This window comes from Triturus cristatus, chromosome 1_1 (genome assembly GCF_964204655.1).
Source record: "Triturus cristatus chromosome 1_1, aTriCri1.1, whole genome shotgun sequence".
Lineage (NCBI taxonomy): Eukaryota > Metazoa > Chordata > Amphibia > Caudata > Salamandridae > Triturus > Triturus cristatus.
Window position 1 is genome coordinate 1179459623 of NC_140579.1, and position 14998 is coordinate 1179474620.

At 41.2% G+C, this 14998-nt stretch overlaps 1 protein-coding gene across 8 annotated transcripts in view; it reads left to right on the forward strand.

The window, feature by feature from the left end:
• The window catches only part of LOC146871815 (plasma membrane calcium-transporting ATPase 4-like), a 1579909-nt gene that overhangs the window by 1519728 nt on the left and 45183 nt on the right, over window positions 1–14998 (forward strand). For 2 of the 8 annotated variants that reach the window (XM_085651714.1, XM_085651723.1), the window contains one exon: window positions 11937–12117. The exons of 5 other annotated variants lie outside the window; for them this stretch is intronic. In XM_085651714.1, coding sequence (XP_085507840.1) covers window positions 11937–12117 — 181 coding nt within the window. The remainder of the gene's footprint in view (window positions 1–11936; window positions 12118–14998) is intronic. One more of the 8 variants, XM_085651731.1, reaches the window with a different exon arrangement.

Sequence of the window (14998 nt, forward strand, 5' to 3'; positions counted from 1 at the left end):
ACCTTTGTCCATTCTTCCCTCTGCCTGTTCTTACTTCATTTCCTTTGATCCACTCCCCCATCCTCTCATATCTCCATTCATATAAATAGCACAAAGAGAGGCAAAAACTCCAAAGTGTAAAAACTGTACAGTAGTCCAAATTGTTCATTAGTACAAAAATATTTTCTTTAATGTTGCACGACGATCGTATATAGCAGCAGCAAGACAGCCAACGCGTTTCGCCCGACAACGGGCTTCCTCGGGGCTGTAAAGAGTAACATAAAACATATATCTCATAACAGCATATAATGTGACTTGCTCGACAAACAGTATCAGAAACAAACTCCGATTTAAATTATCAATAATACTTAGATCCAACTTCTGTTATAGATAGCAGAAGTGAGAAGGAACGGAGGAGAGAAAAATCCATAAGAATCTAAGTTAAGCAATTAATTCCAATGAAACATTGAAAATAGACTCACCAGGTGAATTTTTAGAAAAAGACCATATGGAGCCCAAATAGAACCCAAAGTGTAATCCTAAAAAGATTCATAACGATTGGTTACCAACACAAACAATACATTGATCAGTTTGGGCGATTTAAGAGCATCTCATCACAACTTATGCAAAATCCAATAAAATCTATAAGTGTGGAGACTAGGATATAAAGCCAAAAAATCCAAAAAATGTTACACCCAAACGGAAATCTCACCACAATCCGTAACTAGTCCACTCTTGGGTCAGTCATTAATGTAAAATGTTCCCAGCTTGATTAGCTAATCGGATATAAATAGTAAAGCAAATGTCATATTCATAACATAAGCTTATTGCCATACACACAAATACGAATTCATCATAATAATAAATGGTTCAACATTACCTTGACAGGGGAGGAGCCAAGATGGCCGACGGGACGGACGCTTGAGCTCCCGGCTCCGTGGACCGCCTGGCTTCCTTTGTCAATCCTGATCAATTCTCCTGACCTGCGCCGCTCTACCGCCGCGGATTGCCGGCACTGAAGTGACTGGCGTTCTCCTGACACCTTTGTCGGCGGATTTGGTAGCAGACTCGGTGTTTACTTCGACCTCCGGCGCTCCCCCTGGTCCCTGCATAGATGGCCGCCGCTGGACGCCGAGGGATGTGGACGGGGTGCTGAGCTGGAATACTGCGGGTGGTCGCGGGGGTGAAAACGCTGGCGGTGCGACTGGAGTCGGACCCTTACGTCCGGGTCGGACTCCCCCTCGCGCTGGCAGTGGTGTGGACGACGTTGGGGCCCCCTAATACTAGCTCTCCTCCGCCACCCTGAAGAAAAGCGAGCGGACTCCATTTTGCAGTGTCTTCCTGCAGCGAACGGCCGGCCCTCACGGCAACTGTGGGGCGCTCTCGCCCCGTGCAGTTCCCGAGTAGAGCACGAAGCTTTTCCGGTGTCTACATCCTCGGATCTCCGGTATACATTGTCACTTTTGTCCCGCCACTAATTGCCTGCAGTGGAGATGACAATGGCGCTTGCTCTTCTTGCTGAGACGCTGGCTGACCCTGGACTCGCAGTGTCTGCGCGCCCATGTGCCCCGGAGCTGATTGCCGCATCGGAGGAGCAGCGGGATAGGGCGGACCGATGCTTGGTACAGAGAGACCCGACCTGTGGGGATGTATTGGCCGCCCTCGTGGCGTTAAAAGTGGCAATGCAGAGTACTTGCCGGGCGCTGACCCGAGAATCGATGAGGCACTGTTTGCAACGGGACGTTCCCGGCTGGAGGATCCCCCACCGCCCATGTTTTCTCCTGGAGGTGAAACAATGTTGCAGAGCGGAGGGACGGTGGCGCGGAGTCCTCCTGGCTACAATGTAACGCGTCAACCCATCGACACGGATACAGTTGCAGGGACACCCTTCACTTTGAACGCTGTGACTTTGCCTACGAACTACCTGTTGAGACCTAGCCTTTCACTTCCCTTGCCAGATGTTACCCTGAATGCACCTATCGCTGGAGCTTCTGTGGCATGTTACTGCTGGGTTTGGGACCCTGCGGTACGATACGGCTTCATTGTCCCCTTTCCTCGAGAGCGGCCATCTTGTCTCTTTGTCCTGGCTGAAGGTGACTCGCAGCACTGGACGGGCCTGAACCACATCTGCCGGTCCGGACAGGGGTGATGGCATGCTCGTTGTCGTTTTGGTTGGATCGGCAGACGAGGACCTGGACTGATACACGTTTTGCAATATTGGCTGAGTAGTTTTTAATGACCTGTTTTTTGCTACATTTCGCTATGATTTCGCCTCCTGTTTCCTTCTTCTGCCGGGGGGAGGACTTGTGAAGTGCTGGGTGGTATCGATTCGGGACCACCGGGTTTTACGTGGGTCCTTTGATACTGTGCTGTACATGGCGCAGGATGTATGGGCGGCGCGGGAGTCCGGGAGTTCGGCAGTGGGGTGGGCTCCTCCCCGTTTTTCCTTTTCCTGGGAGTAGTAGGGTAGTGCACTCTTCTTTTTCTCCCTGGGTTCAACCGTGATTTTATGGTTCCTTTTCCTTTCTTTTTTCCTTAATTCTACATTTCGGGTTCCTATGGGGCGACAGACACGTAGCTAGGGGGGGGTAGGCCATAGCCTCGGCATGCGTGTAGGGTGGGGGGTCTTCTTCGGCACGTTTTTTGTTTCTATGGGCCTTCTTTTTCTTTTTTCTGTCCTTTTCTTACGTCTTTATCTAGGGTCAGTGGGAGGGACTGGTGTTAGGAGGGTAGCGGCTGGGAGGCACACTTCGCTGCGTATCTATATCCTGGTATTACAGTTTCGTGCCGCCATTTTATATGTGTTCACTGCTAGTTGACTCTCCTGTTGGCTGTTACCCATTTATCATATGATCGTCTGTTCTGTACACTGATCCGTTCTAGCTTCTGTATCTCCTTACATAAAATTTTTAAAATTAACCTTACTGTCTCCTGCCACTCGGTGCACGTGGATTTATTGTAACATAGGTCGTATGCTTTTATGTGCTGCCGTGCCACCGAGTGGACGTGTACTTTGCTGTCAAGCTTCAGAAGTGTCGAGGCCGGCCGGATGGTTGTAGGCCCGTATTTGTCTTGTACACAGTGCTAAATAAAGGTTTTTTAAAAAAAAAAAAAAAAAAAAAAAATTACCTTGACAATCATATACAAAATCTTCTTAAGGTTCCAGTATATACAAAAAAGCGAATTTTTCCACTCATCCCAATTTTGAGGTGGATGAACAGCAATTATATCCACAATTCACGTAAATGTGAGTCAGGCGTAGTGTAACGCACACAAAAATTCACTACGATTGGTGAATATCCCAAGCACTGTAAAATGAATGAGCAATTATTTAATATTTCAATCAATAATATTCTAACAAAAGTTAAGCCAACCAATCATTAAATGTTACCAAGCAAACGCACATGTCAATTAAAATGTCAAACTCCCGTGTGATTGCAACCGAGTACCCATCAATGAACAATATCCTGGACAAGTATTCAACATACGCTTCCAACAGTCATACGACTGTATGAGCGGAATAAACAAAACCATGAGGATGCAGAGCAATCGTACTTTCTGTGTCCATAGAATCATAAAAAATGGTACTAAAAAAATGTTCCCATAATAAAAATATTAAGTCAAGTTCATTCATATATATGCGAACAATTTCTTAAATTCAATCCCGATATTAGCGGGTCACGTTACTAATGTCTATAAGATGCCAATATGACTGTCCGTAATAATGATATAGCTCATGTTCGTTAAAATGTTTTTTTGAAAACCGGGTTTAGCATCAAAAAAAGGAGCCGAATGTATTCGTATGGCTAGATCATTCTAGCTATAATACACTTGAACAACCATCATAAGCTGTACTTACATTCATATAAAAATTACTCCATGACTGCCCCTGTAAGACGCCGAGTTCTCGTGTTCAGACCCGCCGGCAGCCATCAAAACAAAACCGGAAACAAGTCACACAGCACATGACTCGTTATAAAGCAATCTAATTGGATGCGCTTCCGCGCTTCCGCACTTCCTCCGCCGACGTGTCATTCGTACAAACGACTAGTGCGTATCAGAAGAACGCCAATGCGCTTAATGATTTTCAACAAAACTTTATAGATAGCGCACATATACAAAACAATGCCACAATACCTCAATCCCACATTTAGGGGCAATATGATTATTTCGCTCATAACGGCTTCTCGTGAAGACCGCATGGTATAAAATCATTGTATCCATATGCACATTTGTTTAAATGAAAATATCGCAAGTAAAAGCACCAGAACTGCATCTATATATATATATATATGACTCAACCGCGATTGACTGGCAAAAGTGTTGTGTAACCAATCTATCAAGAAAAGTAAACATTATATATAGCGAAAGAAAAAAAGAATAAAATGAAAACAATGTATAGTATCATCCAGGTGGAAACCTATTAGAGAATGTTACATAACTCGAAAAGTTAACGAAGTCAGCATATTAGTGGTGAAAACAGTAGGACCTAAAACCTATCATTTTCAGATATGTGTTAATCAAAATCAATATTTGACAATAATCCAGGTATTCTTTCATTCTATATCAATGAGAAAAACCCCTAATTATGGGATCATAAAACGCATCAATATACATTGGCATAACAGGATCATACCAATATATAGTGTATGAGCTCATATGTATTTAGCACAATATATTAAGATTTTTCAAAAGAAAAAGTGTACGAAGGCAGATAACAGATAACAAATCAATAACAAATACATCATTAGACTCAGCTCAACATGCAGAGTGTGTTATACACAGGCAGCACTGCAGTAGTAATAGCCCAGAAAAACAATATGGTTATACCATTTTTCGTCTCATTACAGTAAATAGTGTGGAGAGGTGTGGCTCACTGGTTAGAGGCGGCAGACCCGTAAGCAGAGGACGGCCCGGGACCAGGGTTCGATTCCCGACGCGGCAGGGTCGTGGACCAGGGTCAGCGGGCTCGATAATTCTCGCCTCGGTGCCTACTCCAGTCAGGGACCACACTCGGCAACTCTGGGCATTAGCTTGCCTCATCTTCACAACGGCCCCCCCAGACCGCCGGGGATGCTTGGTCACACCTTAGAGATACCCATTAGGGACCATCTCTCAGGGTGAGCCAGGACGGGTTCCCCAGCGGTCAAAGCGCGGAGATACTCCTCCGGGAGTCGATTCTAGCGCTATATAAACCCACAATTAAATTAAATCTCATTATCAGAATTTAAACCTGCTGTGACCGCTCTAAGTGTACATATCCAAAATGCCTCAAGTTGTCTGAGACGTAGCTCCCTATTTCCTCCTCTTCTATCATGGGGAGCTTGATCAATTGCATGAAATTTAAATTTAGATTTAGGTAGGACAGACTTGCACTCATGAGCTCCAAGCGCGGTAGTACTCTCATTGTTAAAGCACGCTCTCCGATGCTCTTGGATTCGTACCCGTAGTTGTCTCACCGCACTTCCAACATAAATTTTTGAACAGTTGCAGACAATTACATAAATCACATATGTAGATTGACAATTCAGAAATTGTTTGATCTCATATACATATTGATTATTGTATGAGAAACGGGTAGTCTTGTTTAAACCCATCTGACATACATTACAGTTACCACAAACAAAAAAGCCTTTGGGACGTTTAAGCCACATTTCAGGGCTATTTGATCTTATTGCCGTATAGCTAGGACATAAGGCTTCCCTTAAAGTTCCTGATCATTTATACGTGATAGATGGTTTGTCACGTAGAAGTGGGCCAACACCAGGTGTACCTATTAAGATCTTCCAATGTTTGTGTAGTATTTTGAACACATCTTGATTTAACTGTGAGTGTGTAGTGATAAAGTTCAAACGCTCCTGTTTTAAAAGTGTTCCCCTTGCTGTGGGTTTAAGAAGATCAGCCCTCTTTACATATTTAGCTTTTTCCAATGCCGAATTTAGGACTTGATCTTGATATCCCCTGTTCTTTAACCGTTGTAGGGTTGCCAGACCATGTTTATCAAACTGTATGTCAGTACTACAATTACGACGGACACAAATCAATTATCCATGCGGGATTCCACGTTTGGTGCTAGCTGAATGGGCACTCTGAAAATGTAATATGCTGTTCAGAGCTGTTTCTTTTCTATATAGTGTAGTCTGTAGTTTCCCTAATTCCACATACACTTCTACGTCCAAAAATTGAATAGTGGTCCTAGATTTTTTCAGGGTCAGGCGTCTGGTCAGAAAACACGCCTTTATATGATGTGCAGAAACCTAGCCCTTTATTCAACAAGGACAGTCGTTGTTGAATAAAGGGCTAGGTTTCTGCACATCATATAAAGGCGTGTTTTCTGAAATTCATGCAGATCTGTTTAAGTTTTCCAGGCGTGCTAAACTTAAATGTCATTTTTTTCTGAATCAACCCCATGGTTTGTCAAACATTTATAATATAGTAGAGAATTCAACTGTATCTGTAGAACATCTTAAACAGGTCTAGTTACTACTTTCACTAGAAGATGGTATGGAGGTTCCTTTAGAAGGTATTGCCCATGAGTTGGATATACAACAAGATCTTACCCTTGACAGCTTTCTACGTCCAAAAAGCAAATTTGTGCCACAAGGACCACATGTCACTAGTATTGACGTATTTCATAGATTAGTCACTGAAGATCTACATAAACTAGAGGATAAATTGATGCAAGGTAATAACCGGAGAAAAATTTAAAATTTGACCACTGCTGAACGGAGAGCTCTTTACAGTCTAAAAAACGATTCCTCCCTTGTCATCCGAGAGGCTGACAAGGGTGGAAATGTTGTCGTTATGAATAGAACAGACTATGATAACGAAGCATTAAGACAACTTAGCAATAAGGATTGTGATAGAAAGGTGTGTGATAATCCGTGTCCAGAAGCAGAGATTAATTAACATTTGTTTATCTCATTGGAAAGAGATAGGATTATTGTCAGATGCTGAGTATCAATATCTCAAAATTATTTCTCCTAGATCAGCCTGTCTATATCTCTTGCCTAAGATTCATAAAAAAGACAAATTTCCACCTGGACGACCAATAATTTCTGGCAATGGCTCTCTGACTGAACAGCTGTCAGAATTTGTAGACCTCTTTCTCAAACCATTTGTAATTAATTTGCCTTCATATATTCAAGATACCAAAGATTTTTTGAATAAGATGGAGGATGTACAGTGGGATGACAACATGTGGTTGGTAACCATGGATGTTGAATCCCTTTATACTTGCATCAAAAAAGAGTTTGGGAGAATGTCCTTAGATCTCTTTCTGTCTATGAGAAGTGCCAGTTTTCTTGAACACAATGGTATGATCTTGGAAATGGTGGATATGATTCTCAGCAATAACTTTTCTTTGTTTAATGATGACTGGTACCATCAACAACAGGGCACGGCGATGGGATCTAAATTTGCACTGCCATATGCAAATTTATTAATGGGATGGTTTGAAAAAATCTACGTCTGGTCCCATTTGGCAAAAAATTGGTTAAAGGATGTCCATTTTTGGGGACGTTATATAGACAACAATTTTTTTTATATGGACGGGCCCTGAATTGAGCTTGTTACAATTCTTTGAGTATCTTAATGGAAATCCTTTTAATGTACGCCTGACCCTGAAAAAATCTGGGACTACTATTAATTTTTTGGACGTAGAAGTGTATGTGGAATTGGGGAAACTACAGACTACACTGTATAGAAAAGTAACAGCTGTGAACAGCATATTACATTTTCAGAGTGCCCATTCAGCTAGCACCAAACGTGGAATCCCGCATGGATAATTGATTTGTGTCCGTCGTAATTGTAGTACTGACATACAGTTTGATAAACATGCTTGGGCAACCCTACAACGGTTAAAGAACAGGGGATATCAAGATCAAGTCCTAAATTCGGCATTGGAAAAAGCTAAATATGTAAAGAGGGCTGATCTTCTTAAACCCAAAGCAAGGGGAACACTTTTAAAACCGGAGCGTTTGAACTTTATCATTACACACTCACAGTTAAATCAAGATGTGTTCAAAATACTACACAAACATTGGAAGATCCTAATAGGTACACCTGGTGTTGGCCCACTTCTACGTGACAAACCATCTATCACGTATAAAAGATCAGGAACTTTAAGGGAAGCCTATGTCCTAGCTATACGGCAATAAGATCAAACAGCCCTGAAATGTGGCTTAAACGTCCCAAAGGCTTTTTTGTTTGTGGTAACTGTAATGTATGTCAGATGGGTTTAAACAAGACTACCCGTTTCTCATACAATAATCAATATGTATATGAGATCAAACAATTTCTGAATTATCAATCTACATATGTGATTTATGTAATTGTCTACAACTGTTCAAAAATTTATGTTGGAAGTACGGTGAGACAACTACGGGTACGAATCAAAGAGCATCGGAGAGCGTGCTTTAACAATGAGAGTACTAACGCGCTTGGAGCTCATGAGTGCAAGTCTGTCCTACCTAAATCTAAATTTAAATTTCATGCAATTGATCAAGCTCACCATGATAGAAGAGGAGGAAATAGGGAGCTACGTCTCAGACAACTTGAGGCATTTTGGATATGTGCACTTAGAGCGGTCACAGCAGGTTTAAATTCTGATAATGAGATGCACTATTTACTGTAATGAGACGAAGAATGGTATAACCATATTGTTTTTCTGGGCTATTACTACTGCAGTGTTGCCTGTGTATAACACACTCTGTATGTTGAGCTGAGTCTAATGATGTATTTGTTATTGATTTGTTATCTGTTATCTGCCTTCGTTCACTTTTTCTTTTGAAAAATCTTAATATATTGTGCTAAATACATATGAGCTCATACACTATATATTGGTATGATCCTGTTATGCCAATGTATATTGATGCGTTTTATGATCCCATAATTAGGGGTTTTTCTCATTGATATAAAATGAAAGAATACCTGGATTATTGTCAAATATTGATTTTGATTAACACATATCTGAAAATGATAGGTTTTAGGTCCTACTGTTTTCACCACTAATATGCTGACTTTGTTAACTTTTCGAGTTATGTAACATTCTCAAATAGGTTTCCACCTGGATGATACTATACATTGTTTTCATTTTATTCTTTTTTTCTTTCGCTATATATAATGTTTACTTTTCTTGATAGATTGGTTACACAACACTTTTGCCGGTCAATCGCGGTTCAGTCATATATATATATAGATGCAGTTCTGGTGCTTTTACTTGCGATATTTTCATTTAAACAAATGCGCATATGGATACAATGATTTTATACCATGCGGTCTTCACGAGAAGCCGTTATGAGCGAAATAATCATATTGCCCCTAAATGTGGGATTGAGGTATTGTGGCATTGTTTTGTATTTGTGCGCTATCTATAAAGTTTTGTTGAAAATCATTAAGCGCATTGGCGTTCTTCTGATACGCACTAGTCGTTTGTACGAATGACACGTCGGCGGAGGAAGTGCGGAAGCGCGGAAGCGCATCCAATTAGATTGCTTTATAACGAGTCATGTGCTGTGTGACTTGTTTCCGGTTTTGTTTTGATGGCTGCCGGCGGGTCTGAACACGAGAACTCGGAGTCTTACAGGGGCAGTCATGGAGTAATTTTTATATGAATGTAAGTACAGCTTATAATGGTTGTTCAAGTGTATTATAGCTAGAATGATCTAGCCATACAAATACGTTTGGCTCCTTTTTTTTTATGCTAAACCCGGTTTTCAAAAAAACATATTTTAACGAATATGAGCTATATCAATATTACGGACAGCCATATTGGCATCTTATAGACATTAGTAACGTGACCCGCTAATATCGGGATTGAATTTAAGAAATTGTTCGCATATATATGAATGAACTTGACTTAATATTTTTATTATGGGAACATTTTTTTAGTACCATTTTTTATGATTCTATGGACACAGAAAGTACGATTGCTCTGCATCCTCATGGTTTTGTTTATTCCGCTCATACAGTCATATGCTGTTGGAAGCGTATGTTGAATACTTGTCCAGGTCATTGTTCATTGATGGGTACTCGGTTGCAATCACACGGGCGTTTGACATTTTAATTGACATGTGCGTTTGCTTGGTAACATTTAATGATTGGTTGGCTTATCTTTTGTTAGAATATTATTGATTGAAATATTAAATAATTGCTCATTCATTTTACAGTGCTTGGGATATTCACCAATCGTAGTGAATTTTTGTGTGCGTTACACTACGCCTGACTCACATTTACGTGAATTGTGGATATAATTGCTGTTCATCCACCTCAAAATTGGGATGAGTGGAAAAATTGCCGCTTTTTTGTATATACTGGAACCTTAAGAAGATTTTGTATATGATTGTCAAGGTAATGTTGAACCATTCATTATTATGATGAATTCGTATTTGTGTGTATGGCAATAAGCTTATGTTATGAATATGACATTTGCTTTACTATTTATATCCGATTAGCTAATCAAGCTGGGAACATTTTACATTAATGACTGACCCAAGAGTGGACTAGTTACGAATTGTGGTGAGATTTCCGTTTGGGTGTAACCTTTTTGGGATTTTTTGGCTTTATATCCTAGTCTCCACACTTATAGATTGTATTGGATTTTGCATATGTTGTGATGAGATGCTCTTAAATCGCCCAAACTGATTAATGTATTGTTTGTGTTGGTAACCAATCGTTATGAATCTTTTTAGGATTACACTTTGGGTTCTATTTGGGCTCCATTTGGTCTTTTTCTAAAAATTCACCTGGTGATTCTATTTTCAATTTTTCATTGGAATTAATTGCTTAATTTAGGTTCTTATGGATTTTTCTCTCCTCCGTTCCTTCTCACTTCTGCTATCTATAACAGAAGTTGGATCTAAGTATTATTGATAATTTAAATCTGAGTTTTTTTCTGATACTGTTTGTTGAGCAAGTCACATTATATGCTGTTATGAGATATATGTTTTATGTTACTCTTTACAGCCCTGAGGAAGCCCGTTGTCGGGCGAAATGCGTTGGCTGTCTTGCTGCTACTATATACGATCGTCGTGCAACATTAAAGAAAATATTTTTGTACTAATGAACAATTTGGACTCAAGTGTCTACTGTACAGTTTTTGCACTTTGGAGTTTTTGCCTCTCTTTGTGCTATTTATATGTTCTAGATTTGTATGGTCTTAAGGCAGTGGACCAAAGACTGAATTTACAAATTCTGTTCATATATGTGTGTATAGGAGGGTGGTGCAGCTGGTGTCTTCCCTAACTGCCTAATTTTGCTGTTTGTTCATATCTCCATTAAACTGGTGTGAAGTTCTTTCTGGTTCCTCTGTTCTTTTCTTTCCTTCCTCCTTTTGACCCTTCTCCCTATCCCCCTTGCTTTTCATACTCCTAAATACCCCTTACACTTAGCTGTGAAGCTGCCTTACCCTGTAGTCCCTTCCATTTACCTATCCTTCATTCTCTCCTTTCTTTTTCAAATCCTCTTCCCACAAAGGTGTGAAGCTAGTACTTTCCCACAGTTCCTTCTTTGCACTCATACTTCACTCTATTCCTCCTTCTACCCCACTTAAAATACCTGAGGTGTGATTTGTGAAACTCTTACCTCTCAGGTTCTCTCCTTCATTGACATCCTTTCCACCATTTCTCATCTCTTCTCCCTGCTCATTCCCATATCTCCCTTTATAATTGTGATAATGATGTTGTCCTACTGGTATTTCTTGTCTCCCGCCTTTCATCAGTCCCTCTTTAACCCCTCTGCAATCTTACAATGAATGTTGTATGATGCTGCCTTACTTTCTGGTTCTCACTTTCTCTGACATCTTTCCCACCTTCCCTCTATACTCGCACCATAACTATTATGCAAAGCCCTTACCCTATTTCTTCCCCTTCCTCCTCTCTGCATTCTTTTTCCCTCCTCACTCTTGTTCCTCCCTATAACTGTGGTGTGAAGCTGTCTCACTTTCTGATTCTTTGCAGATGGACGTAGTTTATACATTCCAGACCGGCTCCAGCTCTTTACAAGGGGCTCTCAGGCGGCAGCCCTCCATCCTTAGCCAGCACCATGACGTTAAACATGTCTCTAGCCCAACCCATGTAGCTCTGTCCGCCGCCAATTCCACTCCTACCACTTCTGCTGCTGCTTCTCCTTCTGCGGGCAGTGAGTGACAGTCTCTTCTCGTGCATGACTTAAATCTTCATCAGTGCTCTTGCCACACTCACTCTGACCTAACTGCTTTGGATCCTTTTTTTCTCTTTTGCATTTCATTTTATTTCTCACCCAGCACGATGTTAATTGCCTGCTCAGAAAGCGTTGCCTGTTGTTAACTCTATAACCTCTCTAACCATTTTCAATCTTTTCCTGTTTTTCTCTCCTTTTAGTGTTTTTTTATGTATTTTTAGTTGGTTTGCTTTTTCTCACAGGACCTCTGCTTTCATCTGTCAATAGAATATGTGATCCGCTAGAAAGGGGGAGTTCTAGGCACTTGCTTAAGTGGTCACTTACCCCCATGGTTTTAGTTTTCTATCTAAATCTCAGAATCTCTTACACGGCTGAATTTTAATGAATAATTTCATGTTTTCTTACCATATTCGTTTTAAACTGGCTTAATAACCTTGACTTGTAGCTTTAGTGCTGTGACTTTCTCTCCTCCAAAGCTCTGCTCAAATGTAATTGGAAGTGTGTGCATTTAGAAATTTGGGGTAAATTGGCTTTGTAGTAAAATGGAGTGTTACTCCCTATACAGAACCCCTTCAATGAACCACAAATGTGTTACTACTTTGCGGTAGTGGATTTCCTTAGTTGTTTTGGTTTGGAATCATTATGTTGGGTTGTTTGGCTTGGAGGGGATTTCAATTAATCTGGAATTTCTTGTGTTTTTGTGGTAAGCCATGCTTTCTGGCTGAACTAGAGGCACTCTTGAGCCTTCCCTTCCTACTTTGTATATTTGTTTGGAGTGAGACTTTTGAGGTGGGCCAGTATGGAAGTGGTCTATGTCTCCACTTTGGCATTGATTATAAATGTATGTAATCAATATTTATAATCCGCTGCTTGTCCAGAGATGGTTCTGACTGACTCTGTTCTGCATCATAGTTTAGACATGTGTATTTCTAAGTGCTGTCCCTGTTGTCTTCAGTGCTTTCAGGAATTGGCAAACCTGAAACTTTCAGTGCTACCAAATTGTTCATGGATGGTTCATTCTACGTGGCTCCAGTGCTACTTGGTTGTTCAAGAATGGTTGATTCTAAATGCCTCTGATGCACTATTAACATAGGTGTGCGGTTAATATCTTAGTGCTGTCTCTTTGAGCAGATATGGCTGTCTGCATTTTCAGAGCTGAGCATCTTTTGAAGTCTCTGGTGGTTCCTGATTAGCTCTGTCTATGATGTCACTACCCCATTTCATCCGTAATGGACCTCTTTGGCCACCCAGTTTACCTTATCAATCAGCCTTTACTTCCTGAAAGTTGTTCTAAGTTTTAAGCTGCATGGCTTGGTAACAAAAGGACAGAAAACAGACCACTTGCACTAGAATTACTCGTGCTAACATTGTATTGCTCTATGCCAAACGGCCTCTTGTAGGTCAACATGAAAACAGACACAGACAGCTGTGTTATTCCATGACCATCTTTAGCTCTAAGGCACAAAAAGGAACACACGCTCTAACACTAAATTGAAGTCATCTGGTCCTCTGAAATGTCCATTATTATTTAACTAACTTTCAGGTGCAGAGAAGGAAGTTGATCAACTGGAAGATGCAGTGGCACCAGCTGTATGGTTCATTCTTCACTACCATCATTCTCTGACCTGATCCACAGCTCACGAAAGGACCTACTGTGGCTTAGTAGAATTTGTCTGATTAGTTAAGGGCTATCCTAAGGAACGGACATCCTTAGATGGCTACAAGAACAGCACTGGTCCATTTCAGGACTTATAGGGGTTCATTTAGGGTTTCTTTATGTACACAGACTAGTATATCGCATGTGTTATGTATGTAATCATTACCATTAAAGAGGTTAAGCTAGAGTGAAGGGAGTAATGCATTTGTAGCTTGTGCGGCAGTAACATATGGTCTGCATACTCCTAACATCTAGTGTTGAGCCTGGACGCTTGCAACTTGTTTTCTTCAAAGATATCCATAGTAGCTGTTGTGACTACACCCTTGATTCACAGTGCACCCATTCACTGGGTCCATCTAAAAAAAAAGAAATTCCACCATCGGGCTTGGATTTTTAGGGATGCTGCTCCAGGTTCGACACACAAATTCGTACAGGCTCTTAGTTCTCCTTTCCATCTCTGGTCCAGCGGTTCCCTTTCTAGTCCCATGAAATGAATAACATATTGTGCCAAGGAAAACTTCTGTTTCCACCGTTGAGACTTGGGACCAGATGGTTAATGTCCAGAAGACCCTAGCACATTGCATAGTTAACTGATGCTTCCTCAAGAATGCATCTAGGGCAGAATTATGGAATGTACTCCATTCCACTTTTACTAGAGGTATAACTCAAATTACCCCTGGAGCAATTTTCACAAGATCTGAAACATTCTCCAGAAAGCATCTGTCACAGCAGGCGCAACTCCAAATCTGAGAGCCCTCAACACAGGCCGTGGGAGTGACTAGAGTTCACACATGGATGTCAGCCACAGTGATGTGTGTATCAAAAGATTACCCAAGGACCTCAGCCCTACTCTTTGTGACTCTCTTATCAGTCCCATATCCTTCCTGAGATGTGCCCAGGCCCCTCCCTAGTTGCCTTTCTCTAAATCAAAGAGTACCCTTTGAAGTGTACTGAAGAGCTTGGCTCTCCCTTCCTCCACTGTGTCCTACCCAGGTTACAGAAGTGCAGCAATCCACAAATCTGTCCGGGGGAAATGGATTCCTTTACTTCTTCTCCTCATGTTCCTCCAGTCAGCACTGGGTCTACCAAAAGAGAACCACAGAATCTTCCATGTATTTTACTCTTCAGAGGTAAACAGTCAGCCAGCACATGCGTATAGCATACACGCATTGCACAGCACTACATCCTTCATGTATTGTGCCA